At 40.4% G+C, this 20,565-nt stretch overlaps 2 protein-coding genes across 14 annotated transcripts in view; one reads left to right on the top strand and one right to left on the bottom strand.

Annotated features, from left to right (window-relative positions):
• Positions 1-242: 242 nt before the first annotated feature.
• Positions 243-2,444, bottom strand: LOC119555086 (metallophosphoesterase domain-containing protein 1). Its single transcript, XM_037866302.1, has 2 exons — positions 2,201-2,444; positions 243-1,571 (listed from the first exon to the last, which is right to left on the bottom strand). Exon 2 carries the CDS (start codon positions 1,559-1,561, stop codon positions 653-655), a length of 909 nt encoding a protein of 302 aa, XP_037722230.1. The 5' UTR covers positions 1,562-1,571; positions 2,201-2,444; the 3' UTR covers positions 243-652.
• Positions 2,445-2,578: 134 nt separating this feature from the next.
• Positions 2,579-20,565, top strand: part of LOC119553101 (protein furry) — a 53,428-nt gene continuing 35,441 nt past the window's right edge. For 3 of the 13 annotated variants that reach the window (XM_037863259.1, XM_037863258.1, XM_037863262.1), the window contains exons 1-13: positions 2,579-2,885; positions 10,418-12,075; positions 12,139-12,479; positions 12,552-13,939; positions 14,003-14,234; positions 14,298-14,480; positions 16,129-16,272; positions 17,529-17,696; positions 17,765-17,914; positions 18,433-18,602; positions 18,695-18,849; positions 19,316-19,426; positions 19,490-19,644. In XM_037863259.1, the coding sequence (XP_037719187.1) occupies positions 2,831-2,885; positions 10,418-12,075; positions 12,139-12,479; positions 12,552-13,939; positions 14,003-14,234; positions 14,298-14,480; positions 16,129-16,272; positions 17,529-17,696; positions 17,765-17,914; positions 18,433-18,602; positions 18,695-18,849; positions 19,316-19,426; positions 19,490-19,644 (4,910 nt within the window). In that variant the 5' untranslated portion in view covers positions 2,579-2,830. Of the gene's footprint in view, positions 2,886-6,499; positions 7,196-10,417; positions 12,076-12,138; positions 12,480-12,551; positions 13,940-14,002; positions 14,235-14,297; positions 14,481-16,128; positions 16,273-17,528; positions 17,697-17,764; positions 17,915-18,432; positions 18,603-18,694; positions 18,850-19,315; positions 19,427-19,489; positions 19,645-20,565 lie in introns of those variants that run through there. The other 10 variants (XM_037863268.1, XM_037863267.1, XM_037863269.1 and 7 more) reach the window with 6 other exon arrangements.

Below are 20,565 nucleotides of genomic sequence, written 5' to 3'. Positions count from 1 at the left end.
TATTTTAAGAATATAACTCTGTAATATACTTTAACTGTATATAAATCAAGGAAAAACACCTATCTATATGTATAAATGAATTAAAATGTGACGATCACGTTTTTAGTAAACTTATGTTCTCATAAATATTTTATTATACAGTTCTTATTAAAAAATCAAATCAGTCAAAAGTGGAAAAACCATTTCGAAATAAAATAGTATATACTTGTTTGAATCCAGGCATAACCAAAATATAGTTCTTAAATATGTTTTATTTATTACGTTTTATTTTACACCACAAAATATTAATGTGAAATTGGGGCACAAGATTGCAGAGAACACAAACTTTTGTTTCAAGTATTTTTTTTTAGAAAAATGCTAGTTCTATGAGGGTGTTCTAAAAACATACATGGACTTCTTTAATCCTAAAATCTCTTAAATTTGTGACAATTGTATGTAAGCTTCTACAAATCGGTGCAGTGTCTTAACTATTGTATGGCATCTTAATTATGATTTTAAGTGGGTTTGTAGAGAATGGTATCTCCATATTCAGAACACCAAATTCGTGCTTTCCAACTTCTGTAGACAAAATATCTTAATATAAACGTAAGGGGGGACAAAACTAAATTCATTGAACCGGCAACAAATGCGAGTAAATATCAATCTAGGCATTCTAGTCCTTGCGAAAGCCCGGGGGCAGCGTCACATCGAAAACGATGGGGGCATTGTTGGGTAGGTAATTGATGTCACAGGTGGAGGCGTTCACAAAGATGATCCTGCCATCGCTGGTGATGCCATAGCCTTCGTGTACGTGACCGAAAACATGATATTTCGGGCGCACCCGTTGCTGAACTGTGCTAAGGAGCTCCACGCATCCGGCTCTCACGCCGGAACAGCAAAGATCTCCATGACCCACGGGTGGCGTGTGGGTGACCAGAATATCGATGCCTTCGGGGACTTGATTCCATTTCTCCAAACAGGCTGTTCCTCGCGGGACATTGAAGGCCCAGCGGCAAAACTCAGGCTGCCAGGGTGAACCATAAATGCGAATGCCCCAAATCTCCAGTAGCTCATCCTCCAGATAGCGACAGTTGGTCAGTACATCTCGAACATTCTGCGTCTGCACGGCGCTCTCCAAATTCTCCTTGGCATTGCCCAAAGTGGGCAGATCATCGAGGATGGACATGCCAGTGTGTTTGCTGCTCGAAGCATGGCCTTTGGCCTGATTTTTCTGAAAAGGATGGGTGAACGTTTGGTCGAAGCTCAGCTCATGATTGCCGGCAATCACGATCTTGTGGCGATGGGGCAGTGCTCCAATCCACGTGTTGAACTCCTCCACCTCCTCCAGCTGGCCGCATTTGGTGAAGTCCCCCGCATGGATGAATATATCACCATCAGGTATGTCGAACTTTATGTAGGGGGTTAGGGAGTGGGTATCCGACATGCAGACCACTCGGGCCTTGTTGGGAGCCACCGTGGTGGTGGGTGGCTTCATGGTCACCTTGATCACCCGCTGCGTCTTGCTGATCTCCCTCCAAGCGGCCGTGGGATCCTGGCTAAGTGGATGTACTGGCACCTCCATTTTGGGATATCTGAAATTGTACACAGTGATCAAACTTCAAAATGGTACATATATTCATGGAACTTCTTTAATTTCAATTTTGTCAGCTTTAAAAAAATCTTGAAAACCTCGATTCATGTAAAGATAAAAACTGTCTTAAACTAATATACCAGCCAGTATTTTTCAGAACCCTCAAATGTGATATATCAAACATGTTTACCTTAATGTAGGCTCAAAACGTTAAGCTTCTTTATGTTTTCATAGTTAAAAACCAACTTTTAGTTTAACATTGGACAAGAAGTCGTCCCCTAAATGGGTAAATCAGTTTTTATAAGGTAGCACAAGCTTTTAAACGTGGTTATAAACGTTATCTTACTACTGTACTTATAGAGATGTTAAAATACTGAACTTTAATGATCGCACTCTGGTTAAAAATGATTAGATCTTAACTAATGAAGTTGGATTTTTAGAATAAGGACTGCAATTGGAAAATGGCAAAATAAACGTGGTCGTAAACCCCATGTTACTAGGGACCTGAAGATGTTGCAGTTCTGATAGCCAAACAATAGATACTTTGGTATAGCTAGACATAAAGTGAAGTCGATACCACTCAAAGAAGTTAATAAACTAAAATATATACTGCGCATTCCGTTTACTCACTGTTTTTGTTTAATATTATCAGAAATTCTCCTAGCTTCTTTGCGCCCCGTCGGTTTTTGATTGTTTTCCCATTGTATTAGGCCTTTAACCACTCAGTGCAATCGCCGGCGACATGGTCGTCCACTGATTATCACGCATTTACTTATGTTTAGTCAAGTATTTGCAGATAAATGCGATACTAATTTGATAATACCAATCAAAATACGCGAAATTGCCTGTCAATGTGTGACGTCATTGCCGGGGAACAGCTGATTGGCGATAGTAAAACGTAACGAAACGTTACGTCAAATAGCCTATCGATAGGCAGCGATAACACCAAGCCCTGGTCAAAACAAAAATCAGCTGCTTGATATTTCTCTGCTTCTTCACTACGTGTAAATTTTTTCGTTCAACATTTGCAACAAGAAAACCGTCTAAAAATTGCATAAATCAAATAGGAAAGTGTTTTTATAGTGTGCAAGTGTGTTAGAACACAAGCAAAGTGTTTTCTGGGTGTTTAGGGAACCGCAAAGTGGTTACCTGGTGAAATTCTACGCTTGGCTAGCGAAAAAATGGCCGCAGCTGCAACTTTCGCAGACGCGTCGTGTTTTTAGCCATTAATAATAAATCAGGGATTTGTAATTGCAAATAATGGATCAATTGGAGCTGCAGGAGGATTTGTTTGCCTTGGAGGCAGGTGCAGCAGGTGAGTTTTGACCTCCTTTTTTTTTACTTGGCAGCTGGGCTATTTTTGGGTCTTAAAAAGCCTTCGGTTTTTTTTTGTGTTTCTTGTGTTTTTTACTGGGCGCAGCTCTTGCCATTAATTGAACTTTTGTTTTTTAAATGTTTTTTTATTGCTAATTGTTTACGCCCACTTATTGTTTGTTTGTGTGCGTTTGCGTGCGTGCGTTATCTCATTGCATTTCACTCACTCCTATCGCTCTTTTGTTCTCCCCTCCCTCTCCCACCCACTCACACCTTCAGATCATTTGCATCTGTTTATCCGTTATCCGTTTGTTTGTTTTCTTTGTCTTCCTCATTTGCCAAGTGATGATTCACTTTGATTGCCGGTCAGTCTCTCTCCCTCTCTCACGCACACTTGCGCACCTAATCAAATCGAGTAATTTATGGTTTTGATTCACTGTACCCTCCACAGTGGAGCCAATTCCCATTGAAACGGATACGGTTTGTTTACTTTCGAGAACTCCTAAACTTAAGAGCCCAAAGTGTTTATATCTTCACAAAGAACCGCCGGTCTGTTTGGTTATCTTCAAAATTATTTACCTCTGCTCCCGTTTAAGATGAAAGTAAGATTTTCCATCAACAATACATTTTGGTTTGAAACTTTTGCCTTTAATCAGAGTTGTACAATGCTCGCTAAGGGACTTTGTCGCTAAGGAGACATTATTATAAATGGGAAGCACTTTTTATAGTCGGTAGGAGTTAGGAAGTCTGGGGAATAAAAGTTACTTTCGTTACTTAAAAATGAATTTTAATAATGAAAGGTTCCTCTATTTAGGAAAAGTTTTAATGACCAGCTTAACTTAACTTAAAAACTCCAATAAAGATACAATCTTTTTATAATAAGAATGTTTTCTGGTATTTAGGTTTTCTTTTTAATAATTTAAATCAGTTCTCTGGCATTTTTAGTCTTTAAAAAGAAAACAGTCTTGTAAGTTTAAGGATTTAATTAAAGATTTTTTAAAGTTGTATATTTAACTAAATGTTTAGTATAGAAAAATATCTAAACAATTTTTTAAATGATATAAGTTCTATCAAATAATAAAGACATAAATAATATAGGTAGTATTTGCCGCTGGACAAATGCACCATTACCCACAGTTGACATAATGCAGCTCAGATCTCTCCCTTTGTCTTCTTTAATTTATTGACTCAACTTTTCTCTTTTTTCTGGCGCACAGCAGTTTTTCATTATATTTCGAGGTTGATTTACCGCCACGTTAAGCCGGGACACGAACCAATGGGCCCTATCTCAGCGACCCCCAAAACACACACCCCCGAAAATCAACCCACCCACTCATTTGTACGCTTTTCATTCACAATCCCAACAAAAAAGGCGGGAAAAAGAGTGCCAAATAAACCTTGATAATGACATTCAGCTCGGAAAGAGGAAGAAAAACAAAACAAATGTCTGGGCGTCAATGGGTGGGTTGGATTTTAGCTGTGTTTCGGGTTTTCTATGCCACCACCTGGCAGTTATCCAACGGATTTTGTAGCGCAGTGTGGCAAAATTAGAAAATTCCGCCAGCCATCCAAAGTCAAATGTCGAGTCGTCGTTACCATCACCTGTGCGAAATTGCATAAGTTCGGGCTCCAAACGCTCGTACATCAGCCCATTTTCATTTTCATTCTCATTCCCATTCACCGTTCTCATTTGTTTGCCCGCCGTCGAGCCACAAAGTACCAGGGGGATCGAAAAAAAAAAATTATAATACAATAAATCCGCCGTCGAGAATAGTCCTATAGCCCCACTTAAGCCCCGAAAATCAAGTGCGTTCCCAAGTGTTTTTTAGCGGGTGTAAAGTGCGTTCCGGTCGCGTGTTTACCTTCTCGAATCGCGTGACTGTCCATCATTCAGTAGTACCCCAGTACCAACTCCTAGTTATGCGGTGGGCGTGATGTAATTTGCAATAAAAGCAGTTAACTAATTCGCCAAACCAATATTTAACCGATGGAAAGTGCTTGTGCTGTTGTGCTAGCCAAGTGCTAATTTTTCGTACATGCATTTCAACTGTATGGCAAACAATCTGGACGCGTTCATAATCAATTTAACTGTTTGTCGTTACAAAATGCCCCTCGGCTTTGTTTTCCATTTATTTGTTTATATATTTATTGTGTTGGTGAGACCAATTCGCGCACAGTTTGTTTAGAAATCAGCCAAGGCAGTTGGCAATTTCTGTAATGGAAAATACTTAGGTACGGTCAGGAAAGTGAATTAAACACAGTCGAACTTCGGTGGTACGAACCTTTTTCATGTCGATTTCTATAGGGTAAGTATATGAAACACTTCTAAAAACTTGGAAAATAAAAAATTTTTTCAATTTATGTTGAAATATTTTTGGATAAAGTTAGTTAATATACATCTTTTGTGATATTTTAAGATATATATTTTAAATTACAACTACAATGAAAGAAATTCATGGATATGGCTTAAAAATCCCTCTAGTACCTGTTATTTTTTATTTAAGTTAAAATTATAATATTCCTATAAATATGAATTCCTAGTTTGAATCCATAAAAACATTAATAAGAACTCATGAGATCTATTAATACATATGAGATGGTTAATACATATATTAAGATTTCTTAAAAAGTTCTATATTTTTCCGAAGTTATAATAAAACCCCTTTAAGACATTTTTGCGTTCGATCCAAAATCATATTTATAATATTGATATCTTAAATTTTATTCGAGAACACATAAATAGATAATATATATAATGATTAATTCATCTGTTTAGTGTTCCTATGAAGTCACCAAATATTAGTATTACATGACTATTTAGAGATAATTGATTACATTTGTTATTTTATTCCACCGTGAAGGTAAAAACTATTTTTATTTTCGATTGATAGTTCGATTTAAAGAAGTTCGACTGTGAATTTGAATCCCTTCATATAATCCCTCCTAGCCTTGAAATAAATTTCCGCGGTTTCGTAGCACACGGAATTCGGGTTAAGGACGTCCTTTAGAAGTGTTGCAGTTGTAGCTTAGCTCCAGCCTTGGCTGCTCTGCGGGTTTTCCACGGCGAGGGCGGAAAGTTTTCCACTTAGCACTTCTCTGCGGGATGGCACTGCCATGGTTCCCCCACAAATTGAAGCTAATGCGACAGATATACATATGAAATATATCCACTAGCCGTGCTAATCAGTTAGAATCAGCTAGAAACCAAGGAGAGCACGCAAATAAGTAAACAAACAGATGGTCTTAATCATCTCTCATTTCGTATCGTTTCGTACAACGCGGCGTATGGGTGTTGTTTTGAAAACAACTCAGCTGATTTTCAATTCGCCGCAGTAGGAAAACAGCTGTTCGCAGTCTTTCTCTCTCTCTCTTTCTCTCTCTTTGGCAATTGTTAATCATAATTTTAAATAGACAATAATCGTTTGTTTTGATTTCGGGCTTCCAATTTGCGAGCGTGCGCGAGTTGCTCACTTTTTGTTGATTTTTGTTGGTTTTTTTCCCGATATTTTTTCATTCTGCTGCCATTGACGTCGCTCGCTCTTTTTTTTTTCTGTAGCTCGTCCGTTTTTTTCGGTTCGTTTTCGCCGCAGTCGAAATTCGTCGTCGTCGCCGCCGTTTGCCTCGCATTTTGCACTTTGCGGTCCGCTCGAAATATTTATTTTGGATTTAACGTGTGCTACTCTTCTATATATACCCCTATATATAATATCCGTCTATATATGTGCTAGCACATATCGAGAAATCGCTTCTATCGGTACCCACAAATAATTGGTTTCAAATTGCCAACGTAATTTGACATCAGCCAATAAATAATATGAAATAATCAAAAGGTGTATAAGTTTCAAAACGCTGAGCTCATTATTTCTAGCTAATTAGCATAAAAATCGTAAAAGCTCTAACAGGGTTGTAAAAAATATGATTCTCTTCGATTATCACTAATACCCCGCGTAATTTAAAGTGAAATAAACCTGAAAAGTGACCCAGTGACATAGTTGAAAGCATCTTATCAGCAGCCGTATTTCAAATCGAATCAAATACAATCTCTAATACAATACAATAAACAATTGAAACTGCTACAATTAATAAATATTATTCGAGGGCTGTGTGGCAAGACCAAATCACGTGCCTCTAATTGCAATACTTGTTCGCGTTAATTAGTGTTAAATACACTCGCTATCGCTTTTGTTTTCTAGTCGGGCAGAACAATTGTAAATCTGCCCGAATATCATTTTCCCAGCTGCGATTCCCTTACAAATATATGCTCCACTTTCATGTTATGGAATTTTCAATGGAATCCAAAAAAACTAAAAGGTTGGTTATGCGTTTTTCAACTCCAGAACATTTTTTTGGTACTGAGAAAGAGATTAAAAAAAATAAAAAAATGGGGTGACAAAACTTGTAGGCAGGAAATGTTTGGTTTACAGACGATAAAAATTAAATGTGATAAACGATTTGAAGGTTTCGACTGTTTGTCGAAGTTCAAGTTTATGTGAACGGACTGAAGAACCACAAAACCTTACATGGTTTTGCTTTATAAACTTATCTTATCGGGGTGATTACGAAGTTCTTATAATTTTCATTGTTTTTCCAGTAATTTGCTCGCAGATAAACGAAATAAAAATTGATAGAAAAAAAACTTTAAAAGGGTTCAAGGACGTAAGTTGATGGATTAATGGTTTAGATAAGATACAAATTTGATAATCAATAACAAGTTGATTTATGGTTCCCATCGTTTCGCTAGCGAATGGTACGTTCTTTAAAATATATTTTGAAAGTAGCCAAAAATCGGTGTTTCCCCCAGATATATAAGTAGCTTTGAATTTATCTTGGGATTTCGCCAAATTCTCGGAATATTTTTCTTTAATTCTACAACGCCAATATAATGAGTTATTATTCTATACTTATCACCTCCTTGTTCTTAGCATTCATGCCAAAAGTCATTGTTTATTATTTTAACTCGTTTTTATTATGGTTCTTATCATTCCCATTGTTTTTTAATTTAAGCCTGCTTTCCTATCAATTAATCATAAATCAACCGATTTGCGTCGATTTATTTAAATGCGATCTGTTAAACCGTTTTTCAAAGCTTTTCCTGAACCCCTAACCTTTTTTCTGATATCCTCATAAATAAAAAGAACATTCTTCAAAAGGGGAAGGCAACAAGCCAAAATGTATGGCATACTTAAAGTGTTCAACAACGACGGAAAAAAAGCATCTTATAGATGTATTTGTATTTATTTCCAGCGAAATGTTAATAGTATAGAAGTTATAGGAAAACAAATAGGGCTATACTTTGTAAGGTATACTTGCAGAGTGTTTAAGTCGAAAAAAGTTGATTACCATCAACAAAGAAGTGGTCACCTCACTTTGTATTTCCATGAAATTCCTTTCTTGCTATTATTCAAATTCCAAAAAACCATAACTAACGGGTATCATTGGGTCGAATCCCTGTAAATCTGTATATTAGCCTTATTTTCCTGCCTCTGTTGCAGTTTTTATTTAAAACTTTTTACGTTTTATTTCGGATTTGTGTTGGCCCAGTGCGATGGATTAATCTGTTGGCAGAGAGATATTTGTTCGGGTTCGTCGAACATCTTATAAGTGGCGTGGAATCGAGTTGTTTGCGTTTTTGTTGCTGTTGCTATATGACACATCCAGAGAGCTTTTATAAGACGTACGTTTCGTTCGGGAATACGATTTGGGTGAGCGTGTTAATACGGTATTAATAATAGGGGTGTATATGTATGATGTACATATGTTTTCGCACTTTATTGTAGATTTCCTTTGGAATTTTTTGCTCTTCTTCACACACATGTGTTTAGTGAAATGTCAAACATTTCCCAAGCCATTTTCGTATTCCATTTGCTTGCCTGAGCTTCGCTGTCCTTTAGGCGGTTTCCTTGAAGAAGATTTCACGGCTTTTGCCACAAATTCAGGAATCAACCTTTGCTGTCCCCCATGTGCCTACCAAATTGCCTTGTACTTCAACTCTATCAATTATTTACGGAAAGCGGCGACGGTAACTATTACCCTGAACTTTAACAGACCTTCGACCGGAGCTCAAACAGCTGACTGCGATGCATGACACATGGCATATCGTTTGGATTACGTTTGCTAGCGATATCTATTATTTACAAGAGTACTTGACTTGGTCACAAAGGACACTGGCAATCGTGTCTTGGTCTATTGATTGAATTCGATTTTAAAGGCATTCTGGTTCGGACATTTTTCCAGGAATAAGTCATGAAAATTGTCCTAAATAATAGATCGAGGTTTTTGGTTTGGCAATCGACGGGTAACCTTTGTTCGGTAGCTTCTTATAGTTAATGGTATATTTTACATAGGAGTAAGGAGCTCCCCATGTGTGTTTATAAATAAAAGTAACTAAAAGTCTTATAGAACTTAATACTTTTCATGTTAACTGTTGACACAATAAAATATAAAAAAATACTACAAATTTCTATCACTCATTTTTCAGTTTTATTTTTTTCTGGGAAAGGAATTTCTTTAAATTTAAAGAAAATTCCCATCTACCCCTATATTATTTTCCCAGAATAGCAATGCCAGCAACATACATAGTTCTGAGAAACTTTCATTACGCACTCCGAGTCAACTTCCTTGGCGGGAATTTGATTTTTGCTCTTATCGCCGTACACCGATAAAAAGATATGGGGGGTGCCAGTGGAAAAACAAATTTATCAATTGTAATTATTATTTTGCATATTCTGCAGACTGCTTTTGACAGATGGTCGATGGCATTCCATCCAATCATCAGGCCATGTGGCAAAAATAAGTTTACAGGTTTTTCCAGGCAATTAAGATATAAAACCAACTTATTGAATGATAACTCGACACGATACAGTCCCAAAGTCCAGAATTGGGCCCATAAAGGGAGTTCGTTTCGGCTTCTCTTCCTAATTTGAGTTTATGTTTTGGGGCGTGTTCTTGCCACACCTCCACACTTGATGATGATTAAATTGTTGATGGTTGCTGATGATAATTTCTATTTACAGATTTCGTTTTATAGGCGTGTCCTAGAACCAAGGTTGGGTAAACAAATAAAACTACAGATCACAAATCAAAAACTCATACAGTATATGTCGCGTATAGCTAAATTCTAGAATGCCAAAACAATTCATAAATGTCATATGGTATATACTCGTATATCTTTACTTTATTGAATACAAAGCCAATTTTTTAATTTTAGTTCACAAAGTTGGCATGTGTTCATTTATGGTTTATTTATGGGAACTAAAAGAAATTCTTTGTTTATTATTTTTGAAAAAGTATCTAAGATTATATTTTTGGGGAGTTCGGTTTTTAAACATGGTACATTTAACTGATATATACTGTTATTCTTAGACAAGGGACAGGTTTTCTTTATGTTTTGAAACATACTTGTAGAATGATTCATTTTTGCGACTCGTCCGGCTATCTGAACATGTAACTCCATACCTATAAATAACTGATAAGTGTAATCCGTTTAATCATAAAAGCGATAATGATAATGGTTTTTGTTCTTTTTTTAACCAGGCACAAATCAAAACCCAAATGAGCAGCACCTGAGCGATCCGGCTGGCTCGCCCTCCACCGCCAGTCCCAGCAACAACAACAGCAGCAGCAACAACGCGATCGCCGCAGCAGCAACAGCAACAGCAGCAACAACAACAACAACAGGAACTGCAGCGGTGGGTGGAGCGGGAGGAGGCGGAGTGGGCGTGGTCGTGGTGACACCAACAAAGAGCCCCCAGCGTAACGCTTTCCAGGAAGATGCTTATCAGCAGGCCAACTTGGCTGGCGGCGATAGCGTCGATAACGTGGAATCGGCTCAACTGGATGGCAATCCGAGTGGTGGATCGCCGGGACAGCGTCACTCGATAAACTCGGCGGAATACACATCCACGCCGAAGACCAGTCGGAAGGGTCCGAGTAGCACCAATGCCAGTGGGACAACATCGCCAATTAATTACCAGCTGCCCGGCGATGACTATCCGTATGGCATAGAGTATGAGTCACAGCAACTGCAATACCAACAGCAGCAGCAGCAGCAACAGCCACAGCAACAGCAACAGCAACAGCAACAGCTACAGCTACAGCAGCAACAACAGCCGCAACAGCAGCAGCAGCAGCAACAGCAACATTTGCCAGTAAGCGGAGTGGAGCAATCGCCAGCAACGATTACCTACCAAAGTTTGCCGGCCAGTCGCCAGAGTTACGCTTCACCGCCAGCTCTGGTGATTCCCCAGCGGCAGTCGTTGCTTCCCTGGGGTGCTCACTCAAGGAGCTCGATCATCAACGTCCTGCCCAGTTATACCCAAGCCGAGATGCATGCCCTCGCGGCCAGCGTGGCCAGCGTGGAGATCTCGGCTCCACGACCTGGCGAGATTGTGATGCGCAATCTGTTCAGCGATTTTACCGCTCAGGCTGAGAAGAAGATCGAGCTGGTGATGCTGGAGAGTGCCGATAAGAATCTATCCAAGCTGCTGCAACGCGGTGAGGATCAGCAATTCGATCAATTGCTATCTGCTCTGGGTTCCGTTGCCGAGCACTGCCTGCCATCGTTGCTTCACACTTTGCTGGCCTGGCATCGTCGTCAGTTGTCCGATATGGAAATCAAGAATGACCTCAAGAAACCAGCTCCGAGTGGTGGCAGTTCCCAGGCGTCGAGCAATAAACCCACTGTGGACTTGGATTTTCAACTGCAGCGAAGGGAGGCAGCCGTGGAGTTCATTTTCTGCCTGGCTCTGATCGAGATACTCAAGCAGCTGCCCTATCATCCGGGTCACGAGGATCTGGTGCGCAGCATCGAGAATCTGGCCTTTAAGCACTTTAAGTACAAGGATGGACTGCAGAACAATCCGAATGCCCTGAATATCCACATGATCGCCGACCTGTATGCGGAGGTTATTGGGGTATTGGCCCAAAGTCGATTTGCCTCGGTGCGCAAGCGCTTCATGAGTGAGCTGAAGGAGCTGCGCGGCAAGGAGGTGTCGCCCACCACCACCCAGAGCATCATCAGTCTGCTGATGGGCATGAAGTTCTTTCGGGTCAAGATGGTGCCCATCGAGGAGTTCGAGGCCTCGTTTCAATTCATGCACGAGTGTGGTCAGTACTTTTTGGAAGTGAAGGATAAGGATATCAAGCATGCGTTGGCAGGACTGTTTGTGGAGATCCTGGTGCCTGTGGCGGCGGTGAGTTGGAAAAGAAACAAATTAAACAAATACGTAAGTAACATCCGTATTATTCTCTCATAGGCCGTGAAAAACGAGGTGAATGTACCCTGTGTGAAGAACTTTGTAGAGCTGCTTTATGTGCAGACTTTGGATGCCTCTACGAAATCTAAGCATCGTTTGGCTCTTTTTCCGCTCGTCACCTGCTTGCTCTGTGTCTCGCAGAAGACCTTCTTCCTCACCAACTGGCACTACTTCCTGGCCATGTGTTTGAGTAATCTGAAAAACCGCGATGCTAAAATGAGCCGCGTGGGCCTGGAGTCGCTGTTTCGTCTACTTTGGGTGTACATGATCCGCATCAAGTGCGAGTCCAACTCGGCCACGCACTCCCGCCTCCAGAGCATTGTGAACTCCCTGTTTCCCAAGTGAGTTGAGATGGTTTATAGCTGACTCTTTGACTTTTGCTAATATTTTCCTATTTAATATCTACCTTCCAGGGGCTCCAAAGGAGTTGTGCCACGCGACACTCCGCTGAACATCTTCGTGAAGATCATCCAGTTCATTGCCCAGGAGCGTTTAGACTTCGCCATGCGCGAGATCGTCTACGATCTGCTGTGCGTGGGTCGTTCCATCAAGCTGATCCTCAATCCGGAACGCATGAGCATCGGACTGCGAGCCTTCTTGGTCGTCGCCGACTCACTGCAGCAGAAGGCGGGTGAGCCGCCGATGCCCAGGACGGTTCCAGCCCTGCCATCTGGTAACACACTGCGCGTCAAGAAGACGTACATAAACAAGATGTTAACAGATGATACCGCGCGAAGTATTGGAATGTCTACGTATTTCCCACATGTACGCAGGGTTTTTGTTGATATTTTGAGAGCCTTGGATGTTCACTATGGTCGTCCATTGATGATGACAAATACGCAGAACCAAAACAAGGAACCGGATGAGATGCTGTCCGGTGAAAGAAAGCCGCGCATCGATCTGTTTAGAACGTGCGTGGCCGCCGTGCCACGATTGATACCCGATACAATGACTGCTCACGAGCTGGTGGACTTGCTGTCCAGACTGACGGTTCACATGGACGAGGAGCTGCGAATTCTAACCCACCAGTCGCTTACGACGTTGGTCATAGATTTTCCGGATTGGCGTCAGGATGTCGTGCACGGATACACTCAGTTTCTGGTGCGCGACGTCACCGACACCTATCCGCAGCTGCTGGAGAACTGCACGCGCATCCTGTTCAACTTCCTCAACATCTGGCGTTGTGCCATTAATGTAAATGGGAATAACACCACCATAACTCCAAGTGGCGGTACAAATGTGGCCAATACAGGACAACCCAAATTGACCACAGTCACTGCCACGGCCACGGTGACGGTGGTTCAGGGTACAGTGGTGCAGGCTGCAGCAGCTCCGGCACAGGACACCGCCAGCAGTCAGTTGTCCAAGCAGCAGCATCTGAATACGGCCAGCAGTGCGGCCTCCAGCATCACCACCTCCAGCGGCATGTCGAGCATCACGCAACACACTGTGCTGAACATGGCCAGTGATGTGGCCAAAAAGAATGAGATTCCACTGGCCACCACTCTTCATTTTGTCGAAGGCTTTGCCTTGGTGCTGCTCTGCAACTATCGCCCGTATCTGCGCAAGCTGGCCGCCATGATACTCAAGGAGGTGAAGAATCTAATGCGGGCATTGGGCATACCAGAAACAGAGCCACCGCTCATCGATGTCATGGATCGCTGTGTGCCGGCTATCGTGGAGAAGTGCCTGCCTATGCTGCCGCAGACGGAGAAGACTGCCATACTGAATGCTAATTGCATTGACCTGCAGTGGATAGCCGAGAGGTCCAGTGGAGTGTGGCTGGCCGGTCTAACAGATGGTGGAGTCCATATAAATCTATTCTTTTTATAGAGAAAACTAACATTATTCGCATTTCTTGCAGACAACTCAAAGTCATCCACCTCCACGCTCAACCTGTCACAGTCAAGTTCAACGGCAAATGCCTCGGCCACGGTGGCCAGCTCCCCACAACCTCCGTTTGATCCCTGGGCCACTTGTTTGTTTGGACTGCTGGAAAGGCAGCGCATCTTGCAGCAGTGTCCATCAGCAGTGGCACAGGCCTGGCCGATTTGTTTCACGCGCCTGAATGCGCTCTACAGTGTCATAGATCCCACGTAGGTTGAAAGAAGCTTACAAATGTAAATCTATATAAAAATGAATTATTATCTATTATGCAGCCCCGTGAGCGACAATCGAGCTTCATTGCTTAGAAGTTCGGCACCCACGAAGAAAGTGCCCACCGAGAGTCAAAAGGATTCCTACCTACGTCTTTGGAGAAATCAGGTGGCATGTGCCATGCGATTGGTGCCACAAATTCCTAGTGTTGCCGTTCGCTGCGCCTCACCTGATTTGAGTTTGAGGTGAGTAGGGGGAAACTAAAGGCATTTAACATTCATTTTCACAGAGAAAGAAATAACATAACATTCAAATGGTCATAGAATTTGTTTTTGTATCAATTGGTATTTTGAAATCATTTCAATGTTGTGTCGTTTTCTCTGTGCATTTATTGATTTATTTCACTAACGCCGCCCCGAAATTCAAAACAAACAAGACACTTCATTACTTCTGTTTGACTAATACTTCGCATTCAATTTCATTCGGCACGAATTTGCATGTGGTGTTTATATATACCAAAGTTGACCCGAGTGCTTTGTTATTAGAAATAGGTGTAAAATTGAAAAATCAAGTTTCACATGCAAATTAATTTTATGTTTTGTATTTGTCAAACTAACATTTCATTGCATTCTGTGGATACCACAACATACGGACATAAATGTATATGTTGGAATTTGAAAATGTGTTTTGTCTAACTCCATTTGCATTTTAATTGTGAATGCATATCGGCTTTAATATGTAATTATCTGTTATTGCTTTATCTGCGTTACTCACACGACACGTTGTATGTTTAGCTGGATTGCTTTACATGCGTGCACTCGATTGAATTTTGTAGAAATCATCTGTGAATTTATATAAAATTTTGCATATGGAAAATAATGCTGTACATCAGCCTGCTTAAACAGAAACAGTAGGACACCTTTGTCAATATTTGGCCACCCCATCCAAGCGCGTTATTAGTCTGTTTATTATTTTAGTGCCAAAGGTTAAAGGGTAGGGTTGAAGTTGAAAGCTTGGGATTTATGCTGTCGGAAGCTGTTAAGAACAAATCGAATTTAAAGTGTTTTGAATACATAAATCAAACTGCACTTAAGCCACTTACGATTTCAATGTAAATATTGCAATTTATTCATTGTAGGAATTTCAAGGGGGCTTACTTAAAATTTTAGAGGAAAGTGTTGAATAGGAATAAGAGTAAAGGGAAAGGAGTTTACTAAATAACATTAAAAAAGGGGCCTTTATTAAAGTAGATACAATGCGAAATAAATAAGTGTATTTAATCTAAATGGATGATCATTTAATTTTACCAAAGAGTTAATAATATAATTGTGTATATTGTCAGTGTGTCATCCTTTTCATTAATATTGAACATTTATAGCTACTTTTTGTTACAGAATGTTTAAATTTATATCTTGCTGCCACTTTTTCCACGTAGTATATCATTGTTAATCCACTTTGGGGCACCGTTCGTTGAAAATTTAACTAGACTTAACTGAATTACAATGCGAAATATTGGAACCCACCGCACACATGCAAAAAACCCCCCACAATACATTTCCATCACATCAGTGTGTAAATGTTGGCCGATGGAAAATGTCAATAAAATCGGGAATTTCACAAAAAGTCCACGACAACTGCCTGCCGCCCACACAAACCACTTTGCACCCATGTCCCCTTGAAGGTTATAGTCCATGTCCACACCAACAGAACTCATCCCGTGGGGAGCTGGGCATACAGATTGGCCAACTATTTGCCAAGATGGAATCTCTTTGTGCAAATGCGTACATTAAATATTGATCACATAAATCGTAATCGAATCATCACAAGTCGTTCAGCAAAAAAACCCATACACCCTTGATAAACAGATATCTATATATGGATTGTAATTTATAGTTTACAAGATCAGTCGGACTCGCGTTCGCTGTCCGATTCCCTGGACAATATACCATCCAATGTGTTTGGGCCCGAGGGAATCGTCACGCGTTTCACGCTGCCACTCTCCTATGGACGCAAAGAGGCGCGCCAGAAACGACTTGGGTAAAGCAAATAATACCAAATACCAAATCAAAGCCAAAACCAACTAATAATGCAACAAAATATTTGCAAACTCTATTTACGCAACATTTTTTTTTACAATTATCTAACTACGTTCTGTATGCAAAATGAGAATCTTTCTGTATTTATTATATTTTCTGTTGCCTGTCTGTGTTTTTTGTGTGATTAGCTTTGGCATGTTATTAAAAATGTCTTGAATTATTTTCAAAAGTTATGATCCTTGCCTACCAATTTGCATTCTTGATTTTGAGAAATTATAGTTTTTCACATATCAAATTGCACAGTACCTTTATGTTCAAATATTTTTCTTTGGTCACCATGTTTGTTATATACCCTTTATTTTATTTAACAAAAATACTTTTTAGATTTTTTATGTTTTCTTTACTTAGGAATACTTTTAAATATTTAAAATTACCTCCAATAAAACTCAATAAGTCAAATAGAGTATTTATTGCTCCTACCATTCAACGCATTTATGAATATTATTATGAATTTTATTTTACTTTGATTTGCCAATATATTTTCCCATTTGCATCAGCTTCGGTTTTCCTTGAGTTAGTTGTTGCCGTTTAGATTGGCAAGCAGTTTTCCTCACCTCCTTCCACTTTATTTTGTGCAACACGATTCCGAAATGGTCACTCCGCCTTGTTTGCAGTGTGCTGAAAATAATTTGAAGACAAGTTTGTTTATTTTTCATATAGCGCATGTCAGCCAGTACCGCACAATTCCCAAAAAACCACCCAAAACCCGCAAAAGCTTGATTTGGCTTCGTGTTCGCTTTTCAGCAGCAAAAAAAATTTGTATATAAAATTGTTATTTGCTTGCTGTAATTTATTATTATTCGTTCCGACCAACCCTCGCAAAGGGAAAGGGTCAGTTCAGAACGAACAACAAAAAATGTGGGTTTTAATTGAAAGAAGATTTCAAATTTAAAATTCATAATGTTTATCGTTGCACTGCTGAAAAAAAAATGAGGGACTGTGCAGCAGGGACCGTAACCCTGTGAATGTAAAGTAATTTCTGCAAATACGAATTGACAGGTTAGAGAGAATTTTTACAGACCCGTTTAAAACGCAGTAAACTTTATGGACTCTCGCTAAATAACGATGACCTTGCCAAGGCAGCAAAAAAAAAAAAAAAAACACCCACAGCCAGAAAAGCAACATTAAGAGAAATTACTGCCCCCGGAGCGTTCGCTGTTTGACACTAAAATCCATGGCCGTAAATTTGTTTTACAGCTCATCGCCGGACTCCCTGAACGCCGATCGCAGTGACAAGTCGGCGATGGGTAGTGCCTCACCGCATGCCCTCTACAAACTGGTGGTGCCCCTGCTCCGCTGCGAGGTGGTGGATGTGCGGGATGCCGCCGTGAATGCCCTGGGCCTGATAAACCACGATGCGCTCAAGTAAGTCTCTAAGCTAACAGCCAAACTTGATGTATCCCCTCTGACACAATGCGTATGTGTTCTGGCAGGGATTTGATGGAGGAGCTGGTGGTGTACATCCGCGAGGCGGTGGATCGCAAGCAGGAGAACATGCGCAGGAGGAGGAGACGGGATGCCCTGCGCCTGCAGGTGGTGCGAGTGCTGGAGAAGATTGCCGAGAATGGAACGTTCGGTGTGAGGTAAGGAATACATAAATCTTAATGTTTACTTAAAAGTAAATTAGGCCCGATCTCTCAATATCAGGTTAACGGTTTACCTATCTGTCAGGTTCTAGGTCCGGTTTCTTAATGTTATGTTAACGTTCCAGTTTGTTATCTCTCAGATATTTAGGTCCGATTTCTCAATATCAGGTTAAGCTTCTAGCTAGTTATCTGTCAGAGAGAGTTAACATGAAGTTAATCTTACATAATTGCTAACTCAAAAATGATTGAGGTCCATTTTCTCAATATAGTGTTAAGGTACTGGTTTGTTATCTCTCAGATATTTAGGTCCAAAGAAGGTTAAATTTAATATATTATATAATCGGGACCACAAGTTTGTATTCACTAACATGGTAACAGATTCTTTCCGATAAAGCAGTTCAACTCAATGTCAAGAATTAACATGACATTGAGAAATGGGCCCTAAGTAGGTTGTGTTTTCCATGCTTCGCATATTGTTTCTAATTATTCCGAAACTTTTCTTCAACCATTTGCAGCACCTGTGTCCTGGAACGCGATACAATGTCGCTGCATCCCACCTTCGTGGAGTACATCGAGGGCGCCGTGGCCTATCTAATGTCTGAGACGGACAAGGACAACCTGAGCATACGCGAAGTGAAGGCGCACTTTTGCAATTTCATACGCAAGATGATTAAGAACTTCTCACGTAAGTCTAGCGAGACCTCGAAGAGCTGTCATCGCCACAACTTTGGCGGCGCATCCTCCTGCTTTAACTGATTGCCCGTTCATTTCTCTCAGTCGAGTCCTGTGCCACGCTGCTGTCCCGGGTCCTCAAGCGTAATCTGTTCAATTTGTTTGCCGCTTGGTGTGGCAGCTTCTCTAAGCCGCTAGGCATTACCGTGCAGATTGGCCAGACCCTCGAGGAGGAGAAACTGCAGTTCAGCGCCCTGCAGGCAAGTATATAAAGAAAACCGCAAAATGGGTCTGTCTTAGCCAGGTTATTTTGCACCTAGAAAAGTTTTTTGAATTGGATCTTCAAATTACAATATTTTCTGTAATGAAACCACAAACATACCATTTTATTTCTATTATTTTTTCAAGCATTTGATATTTTTGTAGTTATTTATAATTTTTCAGGAGACCTACCAAATTTCTAACATCCAACTCGATAAAAAAAAGAAACAATTTTAAATGTACAGTTAGTAGTAGTAATACTACTACTTTATAGTTTTTACAATAAATGTATAGTATTAGCCTTTTCAGTTTCAATTTAATTTTCATTTTTATATTAATGTGAATACAATTTTACTAGGCTTACAGTAAATTTTCTTTTTTAAATATTTAATATTTAATTTTAAAAACATTTTAAGTAGTAGGTATCTAACTCTTTTCTCTGTATGTTCGTCTTTCCTCCCCTAGGCCATGTCAGCCTTGCTCTGTTGCGGTCACATCTTCTACACACCTCATCTGCAAGACGAAGGCATCATATACAAGTGGCTGGATCTGCTGCTGACCTCCAAGGACGAAAAGGTAAAGCGCCGCCCACTTATCCCACCACTTGAACCGCAATTAACGCTGAAGTCACTCCCATAGATTTACCAACTAGCGCGAGATACTGTGGTGCTGCTGCTGGAATCGAATCCGGATATGGGACAACTTCTGGAGTGGGTGATAGATCGGTGTTATACGTCGACCCCTCGCGAGGCAGATGCCTGTTTTCTGGCCCTGGCCTCGATCTTTAGCGCCAAGTGAGTGAGAAAGGAAATGGCACTTTAAACATAAGAACACGGTTGCCCCTTAATACGTAATCGCCTTACGTTGCTGGCTTTTAATTTGTTTCAACTTGTTCGACAGTCATGAACTCACTTTTCTCCCCACCTGCTGCCGTAATCGGTTGGCCCACATAGCGAGGTGGGGGATTGTGGCATGAAGGACCTGAATCCCGCTTACTTAAGTAGCATTTCACGTGTGTCTGCCAACAATGGGGTGCTCTTTAAATTTACGAACACACACATGAGTGGCTGACAGCCTATTTGTTCAGGCCAAGCACGTTTTTTATTTCCGCTACCTGTTCCGTTTTTTTTTTACTCATAATGGTAGCCTTTTCCGTATATATTGCTAGTTAAACAGTTGGGGACATAAAGCATAGCTTGCATGCCTCATTGCATTTAATGCAATTGTAGTCGGTAGGCAAATGTGTCACAGGCGATTTCATAAATAAATTAAACATAATTACTAGTTAAATACTGCATTTAACATTATAATATAATTTTTTTATAGTGCCATTACTATTTGCGTTAAATCATCGCTTTTGATGTCATTGTCATCATTTTAGCATATTTGCACAGCCGTCTGTCTGGCTAATGGGAAAAGCACATAGGTGCCAAATAATTCTGGTGGTTTGTTTACAAAGTTCTAATGGCAACGAATTACCTATGCTAGAACTCAGACCCACTGTCTCACCACATTTTAAGCTCTCCATTTGCAGTTTGTCGACATTTGTCGATGTCAAAGCTATTATAGCCAGAAGCTGTAGTAACGAGAGCCCCCTAGTTTGCGGTTCATCCCAGGTGGGGTCTGTGATTTTGTGGTTTTTCCCCAAAACCGAAAATCAAAGCCATGATAGAAGGCATCTTAACCACTTGACCCGACCATGTTTTCTTTGTCGG

The sequence above is a fragment of the Drosophila subpulchrella genome, chromosome 3L, assembly GCF_014743375.2.
Source record: "Drosophila subpulchrella strain 33 F10 #4 breed RU33 chromosome 3L, RU_Dsub_v1.1 Primary Assembly, whole genome shotgun sequence".
In the NCBI taxonomy this organism is placed as follows: domain Eukaryota; kingdom Metazoa; phylum Arthropoda; class Insecta; order Diptera; family Drosophilidae; genus Drosophila; species Drosophila subpulchrella.
The sequence above is the reverse complement of the archived record's forward strand: the minus strand, read 5'-3'. Positions and strand labels throughout refer to the sequence as shown.

Excerpts from the sequence above, each read along its gene's own strand:
- LOC119555086 (XM_037866302.1), bottom strand. The coding sequence starts at position 1,561 with ATGGAGGTGCCAGTACATCCACTTAGCCAGGATCCCACGGCCGCTTGG.